We start from the raw sequence: 23239 nt of genomic DNA, 5'->3' as shown, positions 1-23239 counted from the left end.
ACAAAAAAGGAGAGGAATTCCCATTATTTTTGAACACCAGCAGGGTACAAAATTGAGATATTACGCTCCATGCCATAAATGGAAAAACTAGGACAACTAACTTCACATGTCATCTGATATTTTCAAAGGGTTATCTGCGTCCGTGTTTAGATTCACAAACTCCACCTGCTTTCGGCAGGCTACATTCAGTTCTTCTCAAGGATGAAGAGAAGTGACACAGATCCACGGACAAAAAAGCAGGCATTTCTTTTCCTCTATGAATTGGTTTCTTAACTGACTTACAGGGTGAGGGATTAGGTGAGGCGGGTCCATGGGGGAAAAGAAACAGAGGGGGCAGGGCGGGTGCTGAGCGACAGGAAGGTGGACAAGCACCGGTGTTGAACAGGAGGCACGTCCCGGGGATCCTCGAGAGCTGGCCTTCCTGAAATCGCCCTCGTGGCATCAGGCGCACGCGAGACACCTCTGATACCCACACCGAGCCAGCGGGCGTCGGGACCCCTGCCCAGACGCTTACAAAACACGACAGCCTCGAGCGGGAAAACCACATTCACAGGAAATCAGGGATGCTCACAGGGGAGGGATGAGGAGCACTCTCGGAGCCCCCTGGGGGACCCCGCTGCTGCCACCCCGGGCTCCTCCCCGAGCACAGCCTCTGCGCTGCCGCCGAGCTCCACCCTTCTGCGGGAAGGCGTCACGGCGACTCGGCCTTGTCATCTGGCTGCCTCGGCAAAGACCAAACGCCTCACTCCCCAAGGCTCCCGTCTCGACACACAGCACCCACCACATGCCAAAGAACGATGGTGCTCCTGCTTTTTCCTTTTGCTCGCTTTCTAAGGTAACTTGAGGAAAGAATGTGCTGAGGAACAAAAGACAATTACAGAAGCTTCTGCTGGCAAGAGCGGGAACGTTTATAAGACTGGTAGCGTCAACTTTTTAAGCCTGACTTGATGTATCACGGGTGTGAAACTTTAGGGTGAGGAAGAGACCAGGAAACTGTGGCATCTTAACTCCCTTCCCTCCCAGCGCACACCCCCTCGTCCCACCCCGTGCTTCGTTTCCAAAATTAAGTACTTCCACAGGGCCCGCACCTACCTCGATGAGCTCGTCTCTCTGCCGAAGGCCTTCTTTAAGCTCATCCATCTTATGCTGCAGCACACTGCACATGTGTCTCTGCCTTTCCAACTCCTGTTAATACACAAGTGACACGGTTTGCACAGACAATGGCGCACAAGACACTGGGCCACCTACACCAGAGTAACAGGCGGCACATAACCTCCAGAAACACACCTGGATTTCCCAGGCACAGCAACTTAGAAAAATGCCGTATTCTATGGAAAGGTTCAGAAAATTAACATCTTTCATCTCCTAGGAGATGAAAACCCAGACTCATCAATGGCAAAATTACTAAGAACTATGAGATGACTTAATAAAGTAACAGGTCATAAAATTAACATATAAAACTCAATAATCTTCATAAATATAATCTAGAGAGAAAATACAATAAACACACGATCACAACATAAAATTTTTAAAAATACATGTGTAAACATATAGGAAATACCCAAAAATCAATATGAGGAAAATTATATACAATGTTCCTGAGGGCGCCTGGGTGGTTCAGCCGGTTAAATATTGATTTCAGCTCAGGTCATGATCTCACGGTTCATGGGATCAAGCCCCACGTCTGGCTCTGCACCGACAGTATGGAGCCTGCTTGGGATTCTCCCTCTCCCTCTCCCCCTCTCTCAGTCTCTCTCTCTCTTTCTCTCTCTCTCTCAAAACAAACAAACACTAAGAAATATATATTCCTGAAAGACAAGTAGGACTAAACAAACAGAAAGGTACACCATCTTCCTGGATAAAAAGACTCAGTATCAGGGCACCTGGGTGGCTCAGTCGGTTAGGCGTCCGACTTCAGCTCAGGTCATGCTCTCATGGTTTGTGGGTTTGAACCCTGAATCGGGCTCTGTGCTGACAGCTCAGAGCCTGGAGCCTGCTTCAGATTCCGTGTCTCCCTCTCTCTCCGCCCCTCCCCCGTTCTCACCTTGTCTCATTCTGTCTCTCAAAAATAAATAAATGTAATAAAAAATTTAAAAAAAAACACCTCAGTATCATAAAAATGTCAGTTCTCCCCCAAATAAATCTATACATTTAATGCAGTCCAAATAAAAATACTATTAGGCTTTTTTCTCATCAGAGTTAAGAGAAGCTGATTGTAAAATTTGTAAGAAAAACATAAGAAAAAACAGCCAGGAAAAACACTGAAAAAACAGAAAGCTAGCCTTACTGGATATAAGACCTACATAATTAAAACAATGTTGTAATGGCTTATGAGCACAGAGAGCAGAACAGAAAATCCAGAAATATACCCAGTTACATGTCAAATATATTAAACAACAAAACAAGAAGAGCATCTCAAATCAATGAGAAAAGATAGACTTTTATGTCATGACCCTGGAAAAACCGTATATCCAAATGGAAAAAGAAAATTGGAACCACACCTCAGACTATACACCGAGACAAATTTCAAATGGATTGGAAGTGCACAGAAAGAAGAGAGGGAAAAAGAGAGAAGGAAGGAAGGATATAGTTACTAGAGAAAAAAGTGAGTGAATTCCTATAACCAAAGAGTAGGGAAAACAGTACTAAAAAATCCAAAAATCTGTAAGCAAGAATAGGAAATGGGTAATAAGTTAGACTACATACAAACTTTTGAATGGCAAAAGGCACTTTAAGAAAAGTGAAAATACGGGGCGCCTGGGTGGCTCAGTCAGTTAAGCGTCCGACTTCGGCTCAGGTCAGGATCTCGCGGTCCGTGAGTTCGAGCCCCGTGTCGGGCTCTGGGCTGATGGCTCAGGGCCTGGAGCCTGCTTCCAATTCTGTGTCTCCCTCTCTCTCTGCCCCTCCCCCGTTCATGCTCTGTCTCTCTCTGTCTCAAAAATAAATAAACGTTAAAAAAAAAAATTAAAAAAAAAAAAAAGAAAAGTAAAAATACAAACGATAAGCTGTAAAAAATAAATTACAACTTACATCAGAGACAAAACATGACTATCTCTCTATATAGAGTCTCTAAGCTTAGGAAGAAAAAACACTACTATATAGAAAAATAGTCTAAAGATACGGACAGTTCACAGAAAAAAACAGAAATCACTCTGAATATAAAAAGATGATCATACTAAGAGAACAAGAAGTTAAAACTCTATGTCCCACTGAAGCACTCGTCCAAAACTTGACAACATATTCAAGAAAATTCTATGGGGAAGGGAACAGGCCCTCTTGCACATTTTGACAGGAATCCGAAATGGCATCACTACTACCACAAAGGGAATCCGGCAGATCCAACAGAATTACCATACCCTTAGACCCAGTAAACCCACTTTGACGACTCCCATAGACAGGCCAGCAAAAATGCAAAAGGACTTATGTAGTACACCATTTCTGCAAGACTATTTTTAACAGCAAAAGACTGCCAACAATTCAAATGTCCATTAATAGGGAGCTGGTGGAATAAACTACAGGACACACACACAACGGAATTAACTATGTAATAATACAAAAGAGTGAAGAAGATACACAATCATAAAGGTCACAGTCATCAAGGTATGGAAAGGTATTTACAGTATGCTACCATTTTCTAAGAAAGGGGGGGAAATAAAAACATACACATTTGTATATATATTTTTTGAATAGCAAAAGAGATCTACCTTCTTAAGCAAAAAAAAAAAAAAAAAAAAAAGGAAGAATAAACTATTTAGGTGAAAAATTCCCTCAAGAAACAGGAATGAAGAGATAGAAGACTGATTTCTTGGAGTATATTTTCTTTGATTTGACTTCAGATACATGTAAATGTTATGTAACTGCAACGAAATTAAATTGAAAAAGCAATTCCTGATGGAAGCAACCCAAGTGTCCACCAGCAAATGAATGGATAAACAAAATGTGGTACACAGATACACTACAATATTATTCAGGAAGGGAATTCTGACACGTGCTAACATGGGTGAAACCTGAGGGCATTACGCTAGTGAAACAAGCCAGTCACAAAAAGACAAACCCTGTATGAGCTCACTTATGAGACGCCCAGAGCAGCCAGACCCACAGAGCAGGTAGAACTGTCGGTCGTTGCCAGGAGCGGAGGGCACGCGGACGGGAGCTGTTGTGTAACAGAGTTTCAGTTTTGCAAGATGAGAAAGTTCTCACTGCACAACAATGTGAATGTACTTGATATCACTGAACTGTAACAATTTAAAACTGTTAAGCCGGTAAACTTCGTTGTACTTTTTACCCCAGTTAAAAGCGAAAATTATTTAAAGATAAAAATTTTAAAAGCAACTCCTAAATACTGAACATAAAATACACTGAACCTAACTATATATCCAGGTAGCAGCATAAGCACAGAGAGAGAAACTATTTTGAGTAACTTTTAAAACCAATGCTTGGGCTATACATAGGCTAGCAGCAAAGTAACAACCCAACAGAAGAACACAAAAAACTTTTAACTATTTTCAGTAATTATATCGTTGGTGGTGACATTGGTATTGCTATTCTGAGTACTGTGGGGCACAGCAATGACAACAGAATATAACATAATTACTATCATCCCCAGTGACTTTGAGAACGGGCAGTGGGAAAACGGAGACATGCACGTGTGAGACGGAGGGTAAGGAAAAATGCTTGAGTCCTGAACGTGAACTAGAACTACCAGCATAAATTCGTAATGTATTTTGACTTTACAAAGAAAAACGTACCCCACATAAACATTTCCTATATATCCACTAAAAAGGCCTTTATAAACCATGATCCTCTCGGTGGCAAGAGCTCTCTAGCACGCACACTGCCCCCCTACGAGAGCCAGCACCCCGGACAAACAGCTGGCTCCAGGTCTGGAGCAAGAAACGACCAGACGAACCTGGAACCCTTTCTCGTGCTAGGTAGCAGAGAATTTACCAAGACGGCGAGACTTACAATGAGTCAAAGCTACTTGGAAATCAACCTGAAGACACTCATATTAGTTAAAGGTTGAACAACTTGAAAATCGACTAAGAATAAAAGCTACAATGAATTCGAATCATCAAATGTTTGAATTCTTGACTTCATAATGATATTTTAAAACATGCTTTAGGCTGTATCTGATAAGGGACTTGTATCTGGAATATATAAACTCTTACAACTCGATTATAAGCAGACAACCCAAGTTAAAAATAGGCAAAAGATGTATTTTTCTGAGAAAGATATACAAAGAGTCAATAAATACATGAAAATATACTCAAAACCATTAGTTATCAGGAAAACGCAAATCAAAACCACAGCTGCTAGGGCGGCTCTAAAAAAAGTCAGACAATAACAGATGTTGGTGAGGGTATAGAGAGATCAGAACTCACATGCCCTGCTGCTGGGAATGTGAAATGGCGCAGCCACTCTGGAAACCACTCTGGCATTCCTCAAATGGTTGAACATGGCGTTGCCATATGACCGGCAATTCCACTCCCAGGTATACACTTCACAGAAAGGACAGCATACGTCTACACAAAAACTCGTACACAAATGTTTACAGCAGCATTATTCACAAGGGGGAGGGGGGAGAATGTGCATCAACAACCAAATGGACATACGAAATGTGCTATACCCACACAATGGGATAATATTAGGCTATAAAAAAGCAGGGAAAGTAGTGACTCCTACTGCAGCATGAGTGAACCTCAAAAAGATTTAAGCTAAGTGAAGGAAGCCAGTCTCAAAAGACCACATATTATATGACTCGACTAAATGCAAATCTAGAAAGAGGAACTCTATAGACACAGAAGGCAGACCAGTGGTTACGTAGGGCTGAGGGTGCGGGAGACAGGGGGATAACAGCTACAGGACACGGGGTTTCTTTCCGACAAGACTACAGGACTCTGAAACTGGGGATGGCTGCACGTAACTGTGAATGTACAAAGGCCCTGAATTGTACACTTCAAACAGATGAACTACAACATATGGTATGTGAATTATAGCTCCAATCCACTTTAACATAGTCAAAGAAAACAGTAATGATGGACTTAGAACGTCCCATTTTACAGCGCCTGGTCAACTAACAGACCGAAGCACCCAGCGACAGCATTACAAAAAGAAAGAGCCACACATCAGGGCCTCCTGAAGGAAGACAACCTATGGAGTGAACTTGCCAAAAACGCTACACCTGTATTTGTTTAAGCCTCTAAACCTAACTACCTGTTTACAGGAAACACAGAGGAAAAAGGAACACATTAAAGACACCATAGGGGTAAAACAGCAAAATCCCTAAGGCTGTTGGAAACTGTTAAGCCAAGCAATCCAGTCTCTTCAACACACAAATTGCAAGGGAGGGGAGAAAAAGAGAGAGAGAGAGAGAGAGAGAGAGAGAGATGAAAGGAAACCTATAAATAAAAAGAGACTTAAAAGACATGACAACTAATTCCAATGTGTGGAACTTATCTGGATCCTTGGTGGTCGTTGTTGTTGAAGTGTAAAAAAGAAAACAACTTAGGTCACTGGAGACCGCTAAGATTTTAACAATGGTTGGATCGGTAGTATGAAGGAATTATTTTGAATTTTTCAGATGTGAAATTATCTTGTGGTTATGTTTTAAAAAGAGAGGGAGTCTGGGGCACCTGGGTGACTCAGTCAGTTAAGCATCTGACTTCAGCTCAGGTCATGATCTCACGGTTCATGAGTTGGAGCCCCACGTCGGGCTCTGTGATGACAGCTCAGAGACTAGAGCCTACTTCAGATTCTGTATCTCCCTCTCTCTCTGCCCCACCCCTCCTTGCGCTCTCTCAAAAATGAATAAACGTTAAAAAAAGTTTAAAAAAAAAAAAGAGAGAGAGAGAGGGAGTCCATATCACTTAGAGAGCCATACCTAAACTCTTATTAAAATATGAGACACTGAGGACCTGTCTCAAAGAACAGGAGTGAAGGAAGTGGACAGGGTAAAATTGGCCACACACTGATGGTTGCTGGGGGGTATGTGATGGGTTTTAGGAGGGTTCAGTATAGTCTATTTTTTTTGTATTTTTAAAATATGTAATAGAACACTTTTTAAAAATCTCAGATAAGCTTAAAAAAAAAAAGAATCCCCTACTAAAATAAATAGCTACTAAGAAAAGAATAATGGGGCACCTGGGTGGTTCAGTCGGTTAAGCGTCCAACTTGGGCTCAGGTCATGATCTCATGGTTCGTGAGTTCAAATGGCGCATCAGGCTCTGTGCTGATGGCTCAGAGCCTGGAGCCTGCTTTGGATTCTGTGTGTCTCTCTCTCTCTGCCCCTCCCCGCTCACACTCTGTCTCTCAAAAATAAATCAACATTAAAAAATAAATTAATTGGGGCGCCTGGGTGGCTCAGTCGGTTAAGCGTCCGACTTCGGCTCAGGTCATGATCTCACGGTTCGTGAGTTCGAGCCCCACATCGGGCTCTGTGCTGACAGCTCAGAGCCTGGAGCCTGCTTCACATTCTGTGTCTCCCTCTCTCTCTCTCTGCCCCTTCCCTGCTCATGCTGTGTCTCTCTCTGTCTCAAAAATAAACATTAAAAAAATTTTTTTTAATTAATTAATTAATTAAAAAATAAAAAGAAAAGAATAATATACTTGAGACATTCCTAATCAGGCATTCTTCCCCAAAGTAGGTACAGACAGCATATTTAAGATGCAGTTGTTATATTCCCAGTAGCAAGCACTGACGACATCTGAAAAACTATATTAATTTCATTGTTGTTTTAATTGAATGGTCCTTCTCCACCCTTACCTTCTGAGCTACAATGAAACATACCTGAGCGCCTGACCTCTCTGTATGTCTCCGAGCATGAACCTCTGAGCCTCCCGCATGAGGCGATTTCTACTGAGAAGAGCTCAGAGAGAAGGTGCGCTAGAGAGAGACGCTATGACAAGGTCTTTGGCATCACGGTACCCGAAGTAGATTCACAGAGGATTTAAAAAGCTCACAGACTTTTTTGATTTGAAAAGCACAAGTTTTTTTCTACATAAAAATTAAAAACCACAGCACTATGTATGCTAAGACATCTCTAGATCTTAGAAAAAGAAGGGAAAAAGAAAGTGGCTTAGTAAGTTAATCATGGAGGTTTTTGTTTTTTTTTTTTAAATGCTCAAGGGCATTTAGCACTGAACATTAAATACTTAAGCGTGAGATTGTCCTCTAATCTCCAAGAAGCAAAGAGCCAGAAATAGATACGAAAAAAGCATGGAAAAGCAAAAAAAGGAGTCCAAGGGCTCTACATAAATATGATGGTTCATAATCTCCAAAACTGGTCCTTAAGAAACAGGAAGAATCACAGAGGAAACCAGCTATGCCACCAAATCATAGTCTGCAATGAGCCCTGTCATCCAATATGACAATACCCAGAAGTCTCTTTTCCACTTGTGCAGATACAAGTTTTCTTATCCTACGTTTTTTTTAGTAGACTTGACTGTTTAGAGCACTTCTGGGTTCTTGGGAGTTGAGTGGAAAGCACAGAGTTCCCACATAGCCCTCCCCCTGACCCAAAGAGGCTCTCCTACCTGCTATCAACATCCTGCACCAGAGATGTACAAGCGTTACAGTCGCTGAACCCACAGTGACATATCACCACACCCAAAGCCCACAGTTTACATGCAGGTTCATTCTTGGTATTGTATATTCTATGGGTTTCCACAAATGGATAATGTATCCATTAGAACAGTATCACCGCCCTAAAAATCCTCAATGTTCTGCCTATTCATCCTTCCTTCTCCCAAACTCTTGGCAAACACTTCTGAACACTTTTTAAACATGACCAAAACAGACTGGAATGAACATTTTCAATCCTCAAGGAAAAAAAAAATCCCTATTAGAATTTACAGTATTAATGCCAGTCCCTTCGAGGTTATATTAACAGCTTCCCTCCCTTCAGATGACTGATGTTTGTAACCAATGCACATTTCCGAAATTGTTTTCTGGGCTTTTTATTTTTGCAATGTTGTCACAACTCATATTTTGGCAGTAATAGCCTTTTGTCCTCTGCTTGGACTGACATTAACATTTTAAAAGAGAACCCAATTTGTTTTCTGCATGCGTCAAAGGGCAAATATGAACCTTGGACAGTGGGTTTCATTTTCCGTCTGTACATTCTAACAGTATAGCTTACAAACCTCTAAAGAAAACATCTGTTGACATCTGACCCAAGTCTCCATCCTGCTGTTTTTAAATAACTGATTAAAAACTTCTCTCTAATCATTTAGAAAAGAGATTCTCTTAAAAAATGATAGAAATATGGGGCGCCTGGGTGGCTCAGTCGGTTAAGCAGCCGACTTCGGCTCAGGTCATGATCTCACGGTCCGTGGGTTCGAGCCCCGCGTCAGGCTCTGTGCTGACAGCTCGGAGCCTGGAGCCCGTTTCAGATTCTGTGTCTCCCTCTCTGTGACCCTCCCCCATTCATGCTCTGTCTCTCTCTGTCTCAAAAATAAATAAATGTTAAAAAAAAAAATTAAAAAAAAAAAAATGATAGAAATAAAAGAAAAGAACAAAATGAACTGCCTCCCAGAAAGTCTTCAGAGCTTTGTGGAGTTTCCAGCCAGTTTAAACAGGAAGAAATTAAGGAATTCGCTGAAACTGCCGCAATTAAGAGACAGAAAATAGGATAAAACTTGAGCTGCATTTTCTCTTCAGAAACGGAAGGAGGTCATAAGACTTTTCTTAAGAAAATTAGACAGATTCTGTAAGAACTTAAAAAGGAAAATATTTTAGGAACCGGTAGCTCACGTTCTGTGAGTTTCCTTGGAACAATCAGTTTCGACTGAAGCGTCACTTCCAGGTCGAAAGCCCTCTTCCACCAAGCGCGGCACCTTTCAAATGGCAGGTGTGAATTTTCTGACCCAGACAGAGAGGATACAAGGCGCACAGTTACCTTTGATTTCTCTTCATTTTCTCTATAAAATTCCGCCATCTGTTCCTCCTGTTCTTCAATAACATCTTTGAGGGTGTCTACCTGGTAGATCAAGTTGTTCTTCTCGTTGTCTAACTGTGCGTTGGAAACCATGGCTTTCTTGTATTTTTCTTCCACTTCAGACAAAGATTCCTAAACGAAAGTCAAAGCCATTAGCCTGATATCTAAAGTATGCTCATCGCTTATATGCAATATGACAGAAATCCAGGACTGGCACAAACACACGAAGGTGCATTTTTGCAAAATACAAGCAGTCGGGGGATCTCCATGTTTAGTAACATGCACGTGAAACAGAAGGGCGGTAAGAAGCCAATTGTGCCACCGTGAGAACTTTATATGCTCTCTGCTATCCGAGAAAACAAAATCAAGCACCAACGTAGCCTCTGAAAGATGAAAAGGTATGCAGACCACATACATTTGTTAAGAGTCATAAAACGAAGAATCATCAATGTTTTCGGAAACGTTACTCTTGTTTTTAACAGGCTATTCGGTACCCAGAATGCAATGATACAACATAATACAGCCTCTCTTACACAAGTAAGCTTCATACTCATTTGAATTTTCCTGCTTCCTAGACATCTGCTTTCAGTTCTTTCCTGTTCTGCATAAGAATTTTCATGTGAACGTATAAACATTTTTTCTAGCAATTATTCAAATTCTGGTCATTCTTAAATAAGTAAGCAATACAAAAACGATGAAAAAAAGAGCAACGACAACAAAAAAAGAGCAACCAAAAAACAACTGAAATTTTATATACTTCAAAGCTTTCTGCTTAAAACAGCTTCAAGTCTATCTTTTAATAACTATATCTAATTTGGTAGATTATTACTATATAGTGACAGTTTTTAAAGCTAAAAACAAAAAACATTTCATAGAAAAAATCATCACTTCTGGAATACATTTTAAAAGTACTAACATAAATGTTCAACAAACCAAGATTGATGATATAAAACTGATAGTCCAGAATGCTTACATTTATGATCAACTGACTTTTGACAAGAGTACCCAGACAACTCAATGGAAGAAAGAATATTTTTTTCAGGGGCACCTGAGTGGCTCAGTTGGTTAAGCATCCGACTTTGGCTCATTTTATGATCTCATGGTTCATGGGTTCAAGCCCCACACCGAGCTCTGTGCAGACAGCTCGAAGCCCGGAGCCTGCTTTGGATTCTGTGTCTCCCTCTCTCTCTGCCCCTCCCCCACTCACACTCTGTCTTTTTCTCTTTCAAAAATAAGTAAATGTTAAAAAAATAGGTTTTTTCAACAAATGGTGTTGGGACAACAGGATATCCACATTGCAAGAGACTAAAGTTGGACCCACACCAAACAGAAAAATTAACTCAAAGTGGATCAGAGACCTAAATGTCAGAGCTAAAATTATAAAATTCTTCAAAGAAAACATAGCCCTAAACCTTCATGACCTTGGAGTAGGCAATGGTTTCTTAGACACAATACCAAAAGCACTATCAATGAAAGAAAAGACCACCAGAATTAAAAACTTTTGTGCTACAAACAATACCATCAAGGAAAAAAAAAAAAGGCATACAGTAGGAGAGGATATTTGTAAATCTTACACTGAGTAAGAGACTTGTATCCAAAATACATAAAGAACTCTTACAATACTATCATAAAGAGACACATATTTTAAAAATGGGTATGGATTTGATTAGAGATTTCTCCAAACAGGATATACAAATGGCCAAGAAGCACATGAAAACAGGCTCGACATCATTAGTAATTAGGGAAATGCACACCAAAACCACAATGAGATACCACTTCAAACCTACTATGATGGCTATAATTAAAAAAACAGAAACAAGATTAAAGTGTTGGTGAGGATATGGAAAAACCAGAAACCTCACACATTGCTGGGGAGAGTGTAAAATAGTGCAGCTGTTTTGGAAAACAGTTTGACAATTCCTCAAAATGGTAAACACAGTGTTAGCATCTGACCCTGCAATTCTATTCCTAGGTATCTATGTAGGAGAAATGAAAAGGAATATCCATACAAAAACTTGTACACAAATGCTCATAGCGGCATTTTTCATAACAGCTAAAAACTGAAAACAACCCGGATGTCCATCAACAGACACATACTGGAATATTAACCAATCATGACAGAGACACATAGACAGATGATGGGACAGACAGGTGTTACGGCACGGATGACTCTTGAAAACATTACACTAAATGAAAAGTCAACCACGAAAGACAACATATTATAAGATTCCATTTGTATGAAATGTCCAGAACAGGCAAATCCAGAGACAGAAAGTAGATTAGTGGTTACCGAGGGCTGGGTGTGGAAGTGGAAGAGGGAGGGTGAGGTATGACTGCTAATTAGGACAGGGTTTCTCTTCGGGGTAATGACAGCATTCCAAAATTGGATTGTGGTGATGGTTGTGCAACACTGTGACTATGCTAAAAACCGCTTGAACTGTGCACACTTTAAACGGGTAAATCTTACAGTATTTGAATTATATCTCAATCAAGATACACACACACACACACACACACACACACACACACACACACACTAATAATGCTTCACAAACTAGGACTGCATTAACAGACATTTATACCAGGACTGGGAACAGACAGAACCCAAATAAAAAATAAAACCAAAGTCAACCGTACAATGATTTAAATATAGTAGGATCTTATATAATACAGAATTTAGAATGATTCTGATCCACCTTAAAGGCTGATAGCATTAAAAAAGTCTTTTTCACAGCTCAGTCTCATAGAAAATGGGACGTACTGCATGAACAACCAGAACTAAGATAGTTACTCAACAGATGCAAAAATACAATATATAACACAATAAATGTGACATAACATTTACGGAATGTACTCTTCCTTTAAACAACAAACCACAGAAGACTGTTTTAAATTTAAGTATCAAGGTAGTTTCAATTATTTAAATCTAGTTTATATGGTGATACCTATTAGGAAATAGTTTTACTTAAATGTATCTAAGGCAATGATTTTGCAAGAGTGGGTTCTAGATTAGCAGCAACAGCATTAGCTGGGAACTGGGTAAAAATGCAACATTTCAACCCCCTCCTAGACCCACTGAATGAGAAAATGTGGGAGTATGATCCAGCAATCTGTGTTTTAACAAAACCCAGGTGGTTCTGCATGGAAGACAGAATGAGGAAAAGCATCCCAAAGGCCGACCCACTTAATCAAGAATACTGTCAAAAGTAGGGGTGCCTGGGTGGCCGGCTGAGTCGGTTAAGCGTCCCGACTCTTGATTTCAGCTCAGGTCATGATCTCACAGTTTGTGGGTTCAAGTCCCACATTGAGCTCTGCACTGACAGTGCAGAGCCTGCTTGGGATTTTCCTTCTCTCTCTCTCTTCCCCACTCCTACTCTCTCTCAAAATGAATAAATAAAAACTTTAAAAAAAAAAAAAAAAAAAAAGAATATCATAAGCAATGACCCAGTATCCTTTTTCAATAGAATATGTATGGATATTACCACACTACTGTGTTTGATCACCAATCAGATCATTTTTTAATGATTTTTCTTCCACTTAACGAGTTGTTTCAAGGACAAATATAACCTGAAGTCAAGCTCAATTATATGCTGACCGTGAATTAAGAAAATGGAGGTGGCAGGGGATGGGTGAAATAGACAAGGGGATTAAAAGTACACTTATCATGATGAGCACTGAGTAACGTACAGAATTGTTGTATAATTACGTTGTGCACCTCAGATATAGCACTTTATGTTAATTTTACTTCAATAAAATAAACTATATCTCTTCTAAATGAAAATAATAATAATAATAATAATAATAATAATAATAATAAAATAAAGCAGGGCACATCATTGTATATCACTAAGTAAGTTTTCCTTTACTCTAGGTATGCTTAAAACTGTTGCATTGAACATGAATATATTTAATGTATATCTTAACAGTTTTTCTTAGCACGGTAACATATAATGTGAGGAACATAAAGTTTTGCTTTTTTTCTCTTAAAAAAGGGGATCTTGCATCTGTTCAGTCTCACATTTAATCTGTTCTTTTGTATCCTTCAAAGAAGGTAACAAATGGTAGATCTAAAATATAAGAAAAAAATGTTTTAAATAAATAAAAAGCAAGAAAACCTCTGAATTGCTTGCTTTCCTGACACGTTACATTACATATGAGATTTCAATATAAGTGTATTTATTTAACATATTTAATTTGCTCCCTTGATCCAACATATTTCCAAAAGTCTTATCACTAAAATCTTGAAAGGTGATTAAACCCTGAAGACCTGAGCCATGAAGACGGGGCAGATCAGCATATACCCCTGTACTTCTCCTGCTCGACTGACACCCACACGCGCACACACACTGCCAGATCAGCAGCCTCCAGGCTGCCCTCACGGACACTCTCCACAGGACCCGCTACCCTTTTCTGTCCTGACTCGTAACCGTAAGTTCCCTCCGGACGATCATGACCCGCGTGAAGGTACCGACTGGTAACTGGGCCACTTTGCGTCTCGCCAGGAAAGCTGATGAGAGCCTTGCCCGTGAGGTCCCCGCTTTGTCCTTCGGGCATATCCTGAGTCGTCTTTCTGAATGCCTTGTTTATGCATCTTGAGACCTGATATTTCGGTTTCAAACAGGGCCATGCACATGTTGAGAAACTTGTAGCTTCCTTGTATCAGAGTTGAACTTCATAATTAAACATGGGGAAGTGCATGATAATCAACCGCCATTTACAACCAAAATGTCCGTGTCACAGGGACACTTCTATTGAGAACTGGTAGCCATCCTTGCTCGGGAAAGATTAAGGCCCATCTCAATTTACCTCCAGATTCTTCAAAGCACTGAATCTGTGTAATCTTCTTTGAGCCATAGTGAAAAACAACAAGAAAAGGAAGAGGAGGAGAAGAAAAAACAAAATGAAAACACAGGCCTCCTACCTCAGGTTCCTTCCTCCGTAAGAAATGTTTATAATAACGCACTCTTAGATGCTTCTTCCTCCTGCCTTCAATACCGACTAAATTTGTTGACAGAAATAGGCAATACTCTCTCATTTAGCAGGGAAGAATTTTAAGGTCTAATTCTCAATTGAAAACCATAATCTCAGAATACGTTTCAAGAGCTTACCCAATTCTATTTTGTATGGCTAAGACACAAGCGACACGTAAGTATTTCGCAAAGTTTAAAAACTCTAAGGTATAATATCTTGTACTGAATATTGCAAAAACCATAGTAAACGTTGAGACATAAGCAGACTGAAAGTTCACCTTTCCTGTGCATTGCAGGTTAAGCACATGCTGGAAAGACAAACACTGTTAGTGAAGCTTTGTGCACTGGGGTTAACAGAACTTGTGAAACCACCATTACCCAACCATTCTGCACACAGAGAGCATGCGTGGGCTGCACAATGGGCCCTGATACCTTTAGTTCTTTAAGCCCTTGCATGTATCTCCCTTCTACATCCTGTATCTGGTCCTTAAGGTCATAGATATCCTGCAGGACATAGGAATGAACCATTGCATAAAAGCATGCACAAACATATCTTAAGTCTCAAAGGATTCAGATGAAAATGTGAATTACTTTCATGTACTCTGGACCAAAAGCAGAGAAATCAAAATACACAAACGTAACTGCCACTTAAAACCACCGAACGAGGCAAATAGGTCAGGTGATAATGGGGCTGGGGAAGGCCTGGAGTAATCAATCTAAAGTGTTACATATCTTCTTGGCATGAACTTGTGTTGAGACCGCATTAGCAAGAGGGGGATGGGGCCGTGTATGAGAAAAAGCTGTACCAATTATAACGTTTTTAACATATAAACTTTAAAAATTTATAAATCATTTCAATAATCTTTAACATAATGCTTCACCTGAACCAGTAAATTACTAAAGTACTAAATTAATTATAAGCAGCAAATTTTACTGGCTCATTCAGAAGTTTTTAAAACTGTAATAAACGGACACGAACAAAATGTCTTTCGATGACTTGGTTACTAATCACAATTAATTTGGAAGAAAGAAAGTAAAGGGAGGGAAGTTAAACACCGACATTTTAAACCGTATGTCAGATGAGAGAGTCTATGCTGAGGATGCCATTTAAATGAATGATGAGAAAAGAGCATTTGTTCCAAATGTTACCCCAATCATTAAAAGCAAAGCAGGTCAAATTTTAAATGGAAAATACAGTTCCTCCTATACCTGGCCCTGCTACATACAATCTATCCTGGAGGCTTGATTTAGGCGGAATACAACTGCCACAGGGCCCCACGTGCAATTCTGCAACACGGGCAGGACCAATCCTCAAAGGCCGGTCACACACACCTTCTGGATTATACCCCCCTGCCCTCTTCGTCTCCTCCTTGGTAGGTCTGTCTTGTACTCGCTGATTCATCAACAGACACACATCAAGAGGCTACAGCAAGCGAAGCGTGAGGATACAAAACTCTCATTTCCTTCAAGGAAGTCATTCTCTCAAAGAAGCAATACGAGCTGAGTGGTGAGGCTGGAAGGCCTTGTCCTCCGGCCTTCCGTCCCACCGAAGACAAGAGTTGAGCTCATTCAACTCTGCAGCCCCAGCACCTATGCCCGGTACTTCGTAAGAGCCTGATAAATGCGGACACCCTCAAAGTCACGCCACGTCGGCCCGGGTCAGCTCTCCGCTGCCGCTGCCACTGCCGCCGCTGCAAACGTCTCCACCCCCTAACCCCCAGCCCACTTTTACAGGCCTCCCATCCCGTAAGCCGGACTCTTGCTCCTACCTGCCTGCGGTCTGACTCAGGACCCCAGCACGCCCCCTCCCTCCCTCTCTGTGTCAGCAGGACGGGCCCGCCACATCTGGCCCCCCTCTAGCTGCGCCCGGGCATCCCTCTCAGGCACTCTGCTCATCAGCCACCCTCTCCTCACTCTGCCTTCCTCTTCTCTCTCAACTGGCTCAAGCCAGCGAATAAAAATAATCAAGCCTGCCTTTGAAAGAAGACAAAAACCTTCCCTTAAGCTCTCCTCTCTGCTACTGACCAATCAACTCCAGTGTCTCCCAGGATTCTCCTCGGAGTAAGTTCCTTGCACCGTCTCCCACTGCAGTTTCGCCTTGTTCGCGCCATCCTCATCACTCACCCACAGGGTTCCCTTCACCTCCAGAGCTTCCTCCGACCTGGGGACACTCCTTAAGAATGCCAATCAGATACTCGTGCTCCCCTGGTTAATATCCCACAGTTGTCGGGGGGCGGCGGGGGGCGGGGGGGGAACCAAATGTCTTCTAGGCTACCACACATGATGCTTTGTGGTCTGGCCCACGCACTCACCTCTCCTCCTCACTTCCCATCCTACCCTCGGGCAACTGTGCTAGACAAGAGAACCTTCTGGTTCTCTCAAGTTCTCAGAAAGCCTTTTCCCTCCAACTTCTTTGCCTGATGCATTTGCATTCTTCCTTCACAGTGGGTCTCCTCTGAAAAGCTTTCTGTAATCGCTTCTCCCAGTCCAACAGAGCTGATGCTTCTCTGAATTCTCTCAACAGTCCTATTCTTGCTACTACATAGGATCATACACGTGACCGAGTTTTACTGGTTTCTATCAGCGGATCTTCCCTATGAAACAGTGAACTCCTGAAGGTCAAAGTGTGTTTCGCTGCCTAAATTGCTGAAGCCAACGGCTCAATAAATGTTGAATGAATGAATGAATGAATGCAATTTTTATTACAACCCTTCCTCCCGTTGCTCACAAATAGTAGGTTCAGCAAACAGACCTTCAAATACATTTTGAAAGTCCCCATCTTTCAAATAAAAGGGTTAATAAGAACAGGAACTCAACCCAGGGACTCAACTCAGGTATTTCTGTTATCCCAAATATTCCTATGCTTATCTTACCATGAAAAATTGAGAGATAACTATACTCCAGCAGCCAAATAATACCATAATGCCTCAAAAGGCCGACAATTCCTAGAACCTGGTCCCTTGCATATCTATGTATTTTCCATCTAAAATATGGCCAACTCTTTCTGAGAGAATTACTTTTACATACATTAACAAGTTTTTTTGGCATTGGTAAGTGAGCAGAGAGATACGGATCATTCCAATAGCATCAAATGTTCAAGAAAGAGAACAGAAAAAAGAATTAACTCATCTCTTTCCTTTCAGATCTGAGTCACATTCCCGAACTGTCTTTTAACAGTATTTTTTCAAGAACTCAAACTCCTTTTCTTCCCACTAAGTCACATTAAGTGTTAAATAGCTGCAGTATACTCTACTACAAAGAAGCCGCCAAACTGTTTGTAAAAAGCAAACCAAAGACTGCGGTTTACCCGCAATTCACTTAATGAGGTGTCTGGATCTACTAAGCTGCTGGTGTCTCCGCTCCCTCGTCTGGATGAGTTTCCACTTAGAGGGGTTGTTGCTGAGGCAGAATTCCGAGACGAAGGCTAGAGAAAGAGAAAGAGGACACATCTAAGTCTTGTTTCTGTACAAAGGCGTTTGCTGTGGAAGCTGAACATGGGGTGGGGGCAGGGGACACCTAACACCTGTGGATGAGAGGTGCGGACAATATAGGCTGGCTTTGGGAAAGGGATGCCCTGGGGAACGTGCCCGGGGAATATGAAGCATAACCTTGTTCCCTGCAACACATTACTGTAGTCTAGAATTCATAATGACAAAGGAAGTGGCTTGCATGCGAGTTTTTTTCTATCTTTGGTATACTGTAAACAATACTGAGCACACGAGATTAATTTAAAACAGTTCAGGATTTATAACTGGTATGCTAATTAGCAGTCCTGCTACTGAGTTCCTGAGGCTGCTTCTTTAGAATCTTTTCTTTTTCTAATACTCTGATAAAGTTGGAAACAATATTTGCAGCTTGAGCAAAGTGTGTATCACTATGAATTTAGACTGCTATTCCCACAGTTAGTTTACATGTGAGATATGCCACTGGATGAACACACAATGGAGCAACCACACAGAGTTAACCATCAGCCACATGCAGCTACTCAGCATCTGAAACACGGCTGGACGAAACTGACATTTAAGTGTCATGAAATGACATTAATTAAGTGTAAAATACACACCAGATTTCAAAGGCTTGGTATGGAAAAAAGAAGGTAAATTATCTCATTAATAATTTTTCATATTAATTACACTGAAATACCTTGGATATTTGGGTTAAATAAATTATTTAAATTAATTTTAACTGTTGCTTTTTACTGTTTTAATGAGGCTACTAGAAAAGTTAAACTTGGGGCGCCTGAGTGGCTCAGTCTGTTAAGTGTCCGACTTCGGCTCAGGACATGATCTCATGGTTCATGAGTTCAAGCCCTGCCTCGGGCTCCTGGCTGACAGCTCAGAGTCTGGAGCCTGCTTCGGATTCTGTGTTTCCCTCTCTCTCTCTGCCCCTGCCCCACTCACACTCTGTCTCTCCCTCTCTTAAAAATATACATTAAAAAAAAATTTTTTTTAAAGAAAAGTTAAACTTACATATGTGGGCTACATTTGTGGCTTGCATTGTATCCCTACTGGACAGAACAGCTGTATCTTTTTTAGGTACAGCATGAAATTAATCCTGATAATTTCCCTAAAATGACTTTCTGAAAGTACTTCCAGAAGATAGAGACTTTAACACAAAACAAGTCCTAGAAAGGAGTTATTTTACTTCCAATAAAAAAAGTATTATTAAGGAAGAAAACCAAAAACAAACAAAAACAAAACCCTCAGAGTTTGTCACTACCGTTCCACTTCATTTTCAGTGTTTAATGGCTTCTTCTCAGGATCCAATTCTAGGGAATGGAAATCAAAACAGCAGCCAAAAGCTTCAGAAGTGACATTCAAGGAAATAAAACGCAGTGTCTTTTCTCTTCCCAGAGCTTCACATGATTCAACCTCGGAGGAATTTGGGGGGTCAAGAACAGGAAATAGACGAAGAAAGGCAGATAGCTCCCCCAGTTCACATGTAGTATAATCGTGAAATAGCAGTTGAAATGAAGTTCAATTGACCTTGAGAATTCTCTTAGGAATGTATATACTCACTCTTGTGTAATTTTCAGCATACTGTTTGTCAGATTTTTCATCCAACTAGAAAAGAACAGAGATAAAAATCAGGAAAGATGCTTATTAGCATGTCAGGTTTTTTTTAGAGGAAAAAAAGAAATGACCACAGTTGAGTTCTCCAAGTTCAACTGCTGTTTGCAACCTAAAAGTAAACATATTAAAACTGAAATAAAAGTTGAGACACGTAAGACAAAATGTCAAGAATGTTAATTCTTATCCTAAGGATGGACAGGCAGTGAAGCAAGCTGTCCTTGTGCAGAAGTTTAGAATTTTAGATTTTCTTTTCATGGTATTTGAAACACATTAAAGAAAATTATATATAAACTTAAGTTTTACCATTGCAAATGTTAATACAAAAAAAAAAAAACAACCCACAAACTTGTACACATCAAAAGCAAAACTCTGATAAAACCAAAAGCCAAAAAGCTTTATTCTCTAAACATTATTAGGACACAGGACACATAGATAAGACCAGTACAATTAGCCACAAAGAGTTTCGACTGGATTAAAGCATGTTAAATATATCATCAAAAAAGATTTCCCCTACAGCCTTAAGGGAGTCAGCTCTTTGGCTTTTTTGTTTTTTGGTTTTTTTTTTTAAGCAGTACACACATGTCAAAAATAAAAGAAAAAATGAAATAGCACAAAAGGGTATGTGAGGTAAGCCTTTCTCCCTACTCTACCACGTCCTGACCTTCCAATTCTTGATCCAAGGATAACCAGCCACCAAGTCTTTGACAAATTCTAGAGCAATGCCTCAAATACATTCTATACCTTCTTTTTCTCCTTACCAACTTTCAGGATTTAAAGAAACTACTTCATTTTCTTCATGGCATTTATCAATCTCTGACCCCATGGTATTTATTAATTTATTGTCTGATCTCTTTATCTTTAATGTAAGTAAGCCTATGTCTGTATGTTCGTTTCTGTATTCATAACATCAAAAATAGCACCTGACATGTAGAAGGACTAAAAGTTTACTGGGTGAATGAGGAAATGAATCACACCCCATCTGTACTTACAGACTTACTTCATTTACTTTAACAGCAGCATAGTGTCCTATTATCTAGACATGATGATTGAGGTAGCCTATCTTCCGCAGACAGGCCTTAGTTATTAGCGTTTCATAAAGAGAGGCATCTTACAGGTCTCCTCCTAAACCCCGACCTTGCAGCTGAGGAGAGAGAAATTCAGGGGCAAAAGATCTTCCTGAAAATTGAACAACTGCTAAACGTCAGGGCTGGATTCAGATCTCAGTTTTGTGAATTTTAAAACCCGTGTTCATATTATTTACTGTCCCAATTACTTAACTAAATGAAAATCAACCCAGATTCCAACTCCTAGACCAACCCTCCCAGCTCAATCTAGAAAAAAAGATTTGAAAACTTTCCTCAGTTAATTATTAAAACACAAAATGCCATTATTTCTGGTTCTTTTCAGTTCACTTCATTCTAATTTCCTCATATTTGAAAGGTTTTCTGTTCTTTTTCATTGCCCATTTATCACGTTCATTTTTTCTCTGCATTTATATAATAAACACTGTTTATAATAAAAGGTGTTTACTTTATTAAAAGTACTGTATCAATAATGCATTTATATTAGACTTTCGACTTTGATCTTTTTGCCACTTTTTACAGTAACACTCTCTAAAAGGAATTGATTCTAGTTAACTGGTTTTTTTTAAGTCACACATGAAACGTTTTGAAACAAACAAGCAATTTGCCACGAAAAGGAATCCTCTGCCATCACATTTATGCTGCTAAAGCCACTGCCTCACATTTAAAGTGCTATTCTTCAGAGTGAAAGAAATACCGTGTCTGAATAAAACTGCCTTCTTTTCCTCAGAGTATCTCCCACCTCTCTTCTACTAATGAGTTAGAGAAAAACAAGCAAAATCCAGAAACACTCTTCTAGGTCCACCCAAAACCCGGGCTCATGTCCCCTCTCACAAAAATGACCGCCAAACCCACCCATTTTTTAAACAGTCGGCTTGCAAGGATCTTACATTTCAGAGGCTGCATCACTGAACTAGCCCGTGGCAACGTCGATTCTCTTGCTTCCACTGTCTTCTGACAGATCCCCACTGTCGCAACCCAAACCGATCACGCGCCAAACCTCGGGGATTGTTAAGGCAGCGAAAAATGCCAAGAGCAGCGACGCTGCAGTCCAGGTCCCTGAGCTGCAGTGACTTGGCCAGAGGCTCCAGTTCTCACTTCTCAGACTTGTGCTCTGCTACGTGCTACCCCCCAGTTAGACAAAAAGCCACTTGAAACCTGGTCTTCCAAAAGCCCCAGTGCCCTCTCGAGGAGGTCTAAACACCTGTACCCGCAATGACAAGCCAAGGTTCATGATGATGACCCAGAGTCTGCCAGGTACTGAAAAGGCTTTTAAATGGAATAAAAGTTAATTATGTTTAATATATTAAAGTATAAAATAGGGAAACAGCAAAAGGCTACAAGCTTTCAGCTATAAGATGAATAAGGCCTGAGGATCTAATGCAAAATCATGGTGACTAGAGCTGATAAAAAATTGTTGTGTATAAGTAACAATGGAAAAATGAATATGCACAACAATATAAAAACTTTGTAACATTAGTGAGAAATCAGAAAGCAAAGGCTGCATATGTGGTTGCAATTCTGTAAAACAAATTAGAGATAGAAAAAATATTAAAAGTAAATCAAATTGTTAAAAAAGTGCCTAATAAAAAAGTAGACTAAAATACCAAAAGCAAAAACAAAAAACAGCAAGCAAAGCTTTTTTTTCCGCCTTAATATGGTGCTCAGGACTTGCTCATTAATGTTAACTGCAGCCTACTCTTCTCAAAAAATTTCAAGTAAACATTATGTCATTGCACTCTTAAATAATTAAATAGGTAATTTTCCGATCAAGGAAGGGGTTTGGTCGTTTGAACTTGAAAGTCAGCTAACAAGCTTGCAATATTTCACATTAGTATTAATGTGAAATATTAGTATTTCACATTAGTGAAATATTTCACATTAGTATTAATGTGAAAAGGAGAGCACACGGTGGCAAACTTCATATTCCAATTTGAAAGCTTAAGTTCAAAGGTAGTATTTTCTTAGGGGCGCCTGGGTGGCTCAAAGGGTTAAGTGACCAACTCTTGGTTTCGACTCAGGTCATGAGCTCATGCTTCCTGAATTCAAGCCTGCTTGGGATTCTCTGTCCCTCTCTCTCTGCCCACCCCCCTCAAATAAATAAATAAAAATTTTTTTAAGTAACATTTTCTTGAAGAATTTCCATTATCAACTAGTAAACAAAATTAAATATAATCTTT

At 40.3% G+C, this 23239-nt stretch overlaps 1 protein-coding gene across 20 annotated transcripts in view; it reads right to left on the bottom strand.

Moving 5' to 3' along the window:
* LRRFIP2 (LRR binding FLII interacting protein 2) overlaps positions 1 to 23239 on the bottom strand; it is a 105392-nt gene that overhangs the window by 16991 nt on the left and 65162 nt on the right. For 13 of the 20 annotated variants that reach the window (XM_053904015.1, XM_053904023.1, XM_053904026.1 and 10 more), the window contains 5 exons: positions 19924 to 19968; positions 18213 to 18329; positions 15338 to 15409; positions 9897 to 10067; positions 1093 to 1185 (listed from right to left, as the gene is read on the bottom strand). In XM_053904015.1, the coding sequence (XP_053759990.1) occupies positions 1093 to 1185; positions 9897 to 10067; positions 15338 to 15409; positions 18213 to 18329; positions 19924 to 19968 (498 nt within the window). The remainder of the gene's footprint in view (positions 1 to 1092; positions 1186 to 9896; positions 10068 to 15337; positions 15410 to 18212; positions 18330 to 19923; positions 19969 to 23239) is intronic. The other 7 variants (XM_053904022.1, XM_053904025.1, XM_053904027.1 and 4 more) reach the window with 1 other exon arrangement.

This window comes from Panthera pardus, unplaced genomic scaffold (assembly GCF_024362965.1).
Source record: "Panthera pardus isolate Hobbes unplaced genomic scaffold, ASM2436296v1 HiC_scaffold_16, whole genome shotgun sequence".
In the NCBI taxonomy this organism is placed as follows: Eukaryota; Metazoa; Chordata; class Mammalia; order Carnivora; family Felidae; genus Panthera; species Panthera pardus.
The sequence above is the reverse complement of the archived record's forward strand: the minus strand, read 5'-3'. Positions and strand labels throughout refer to the sequence as shown.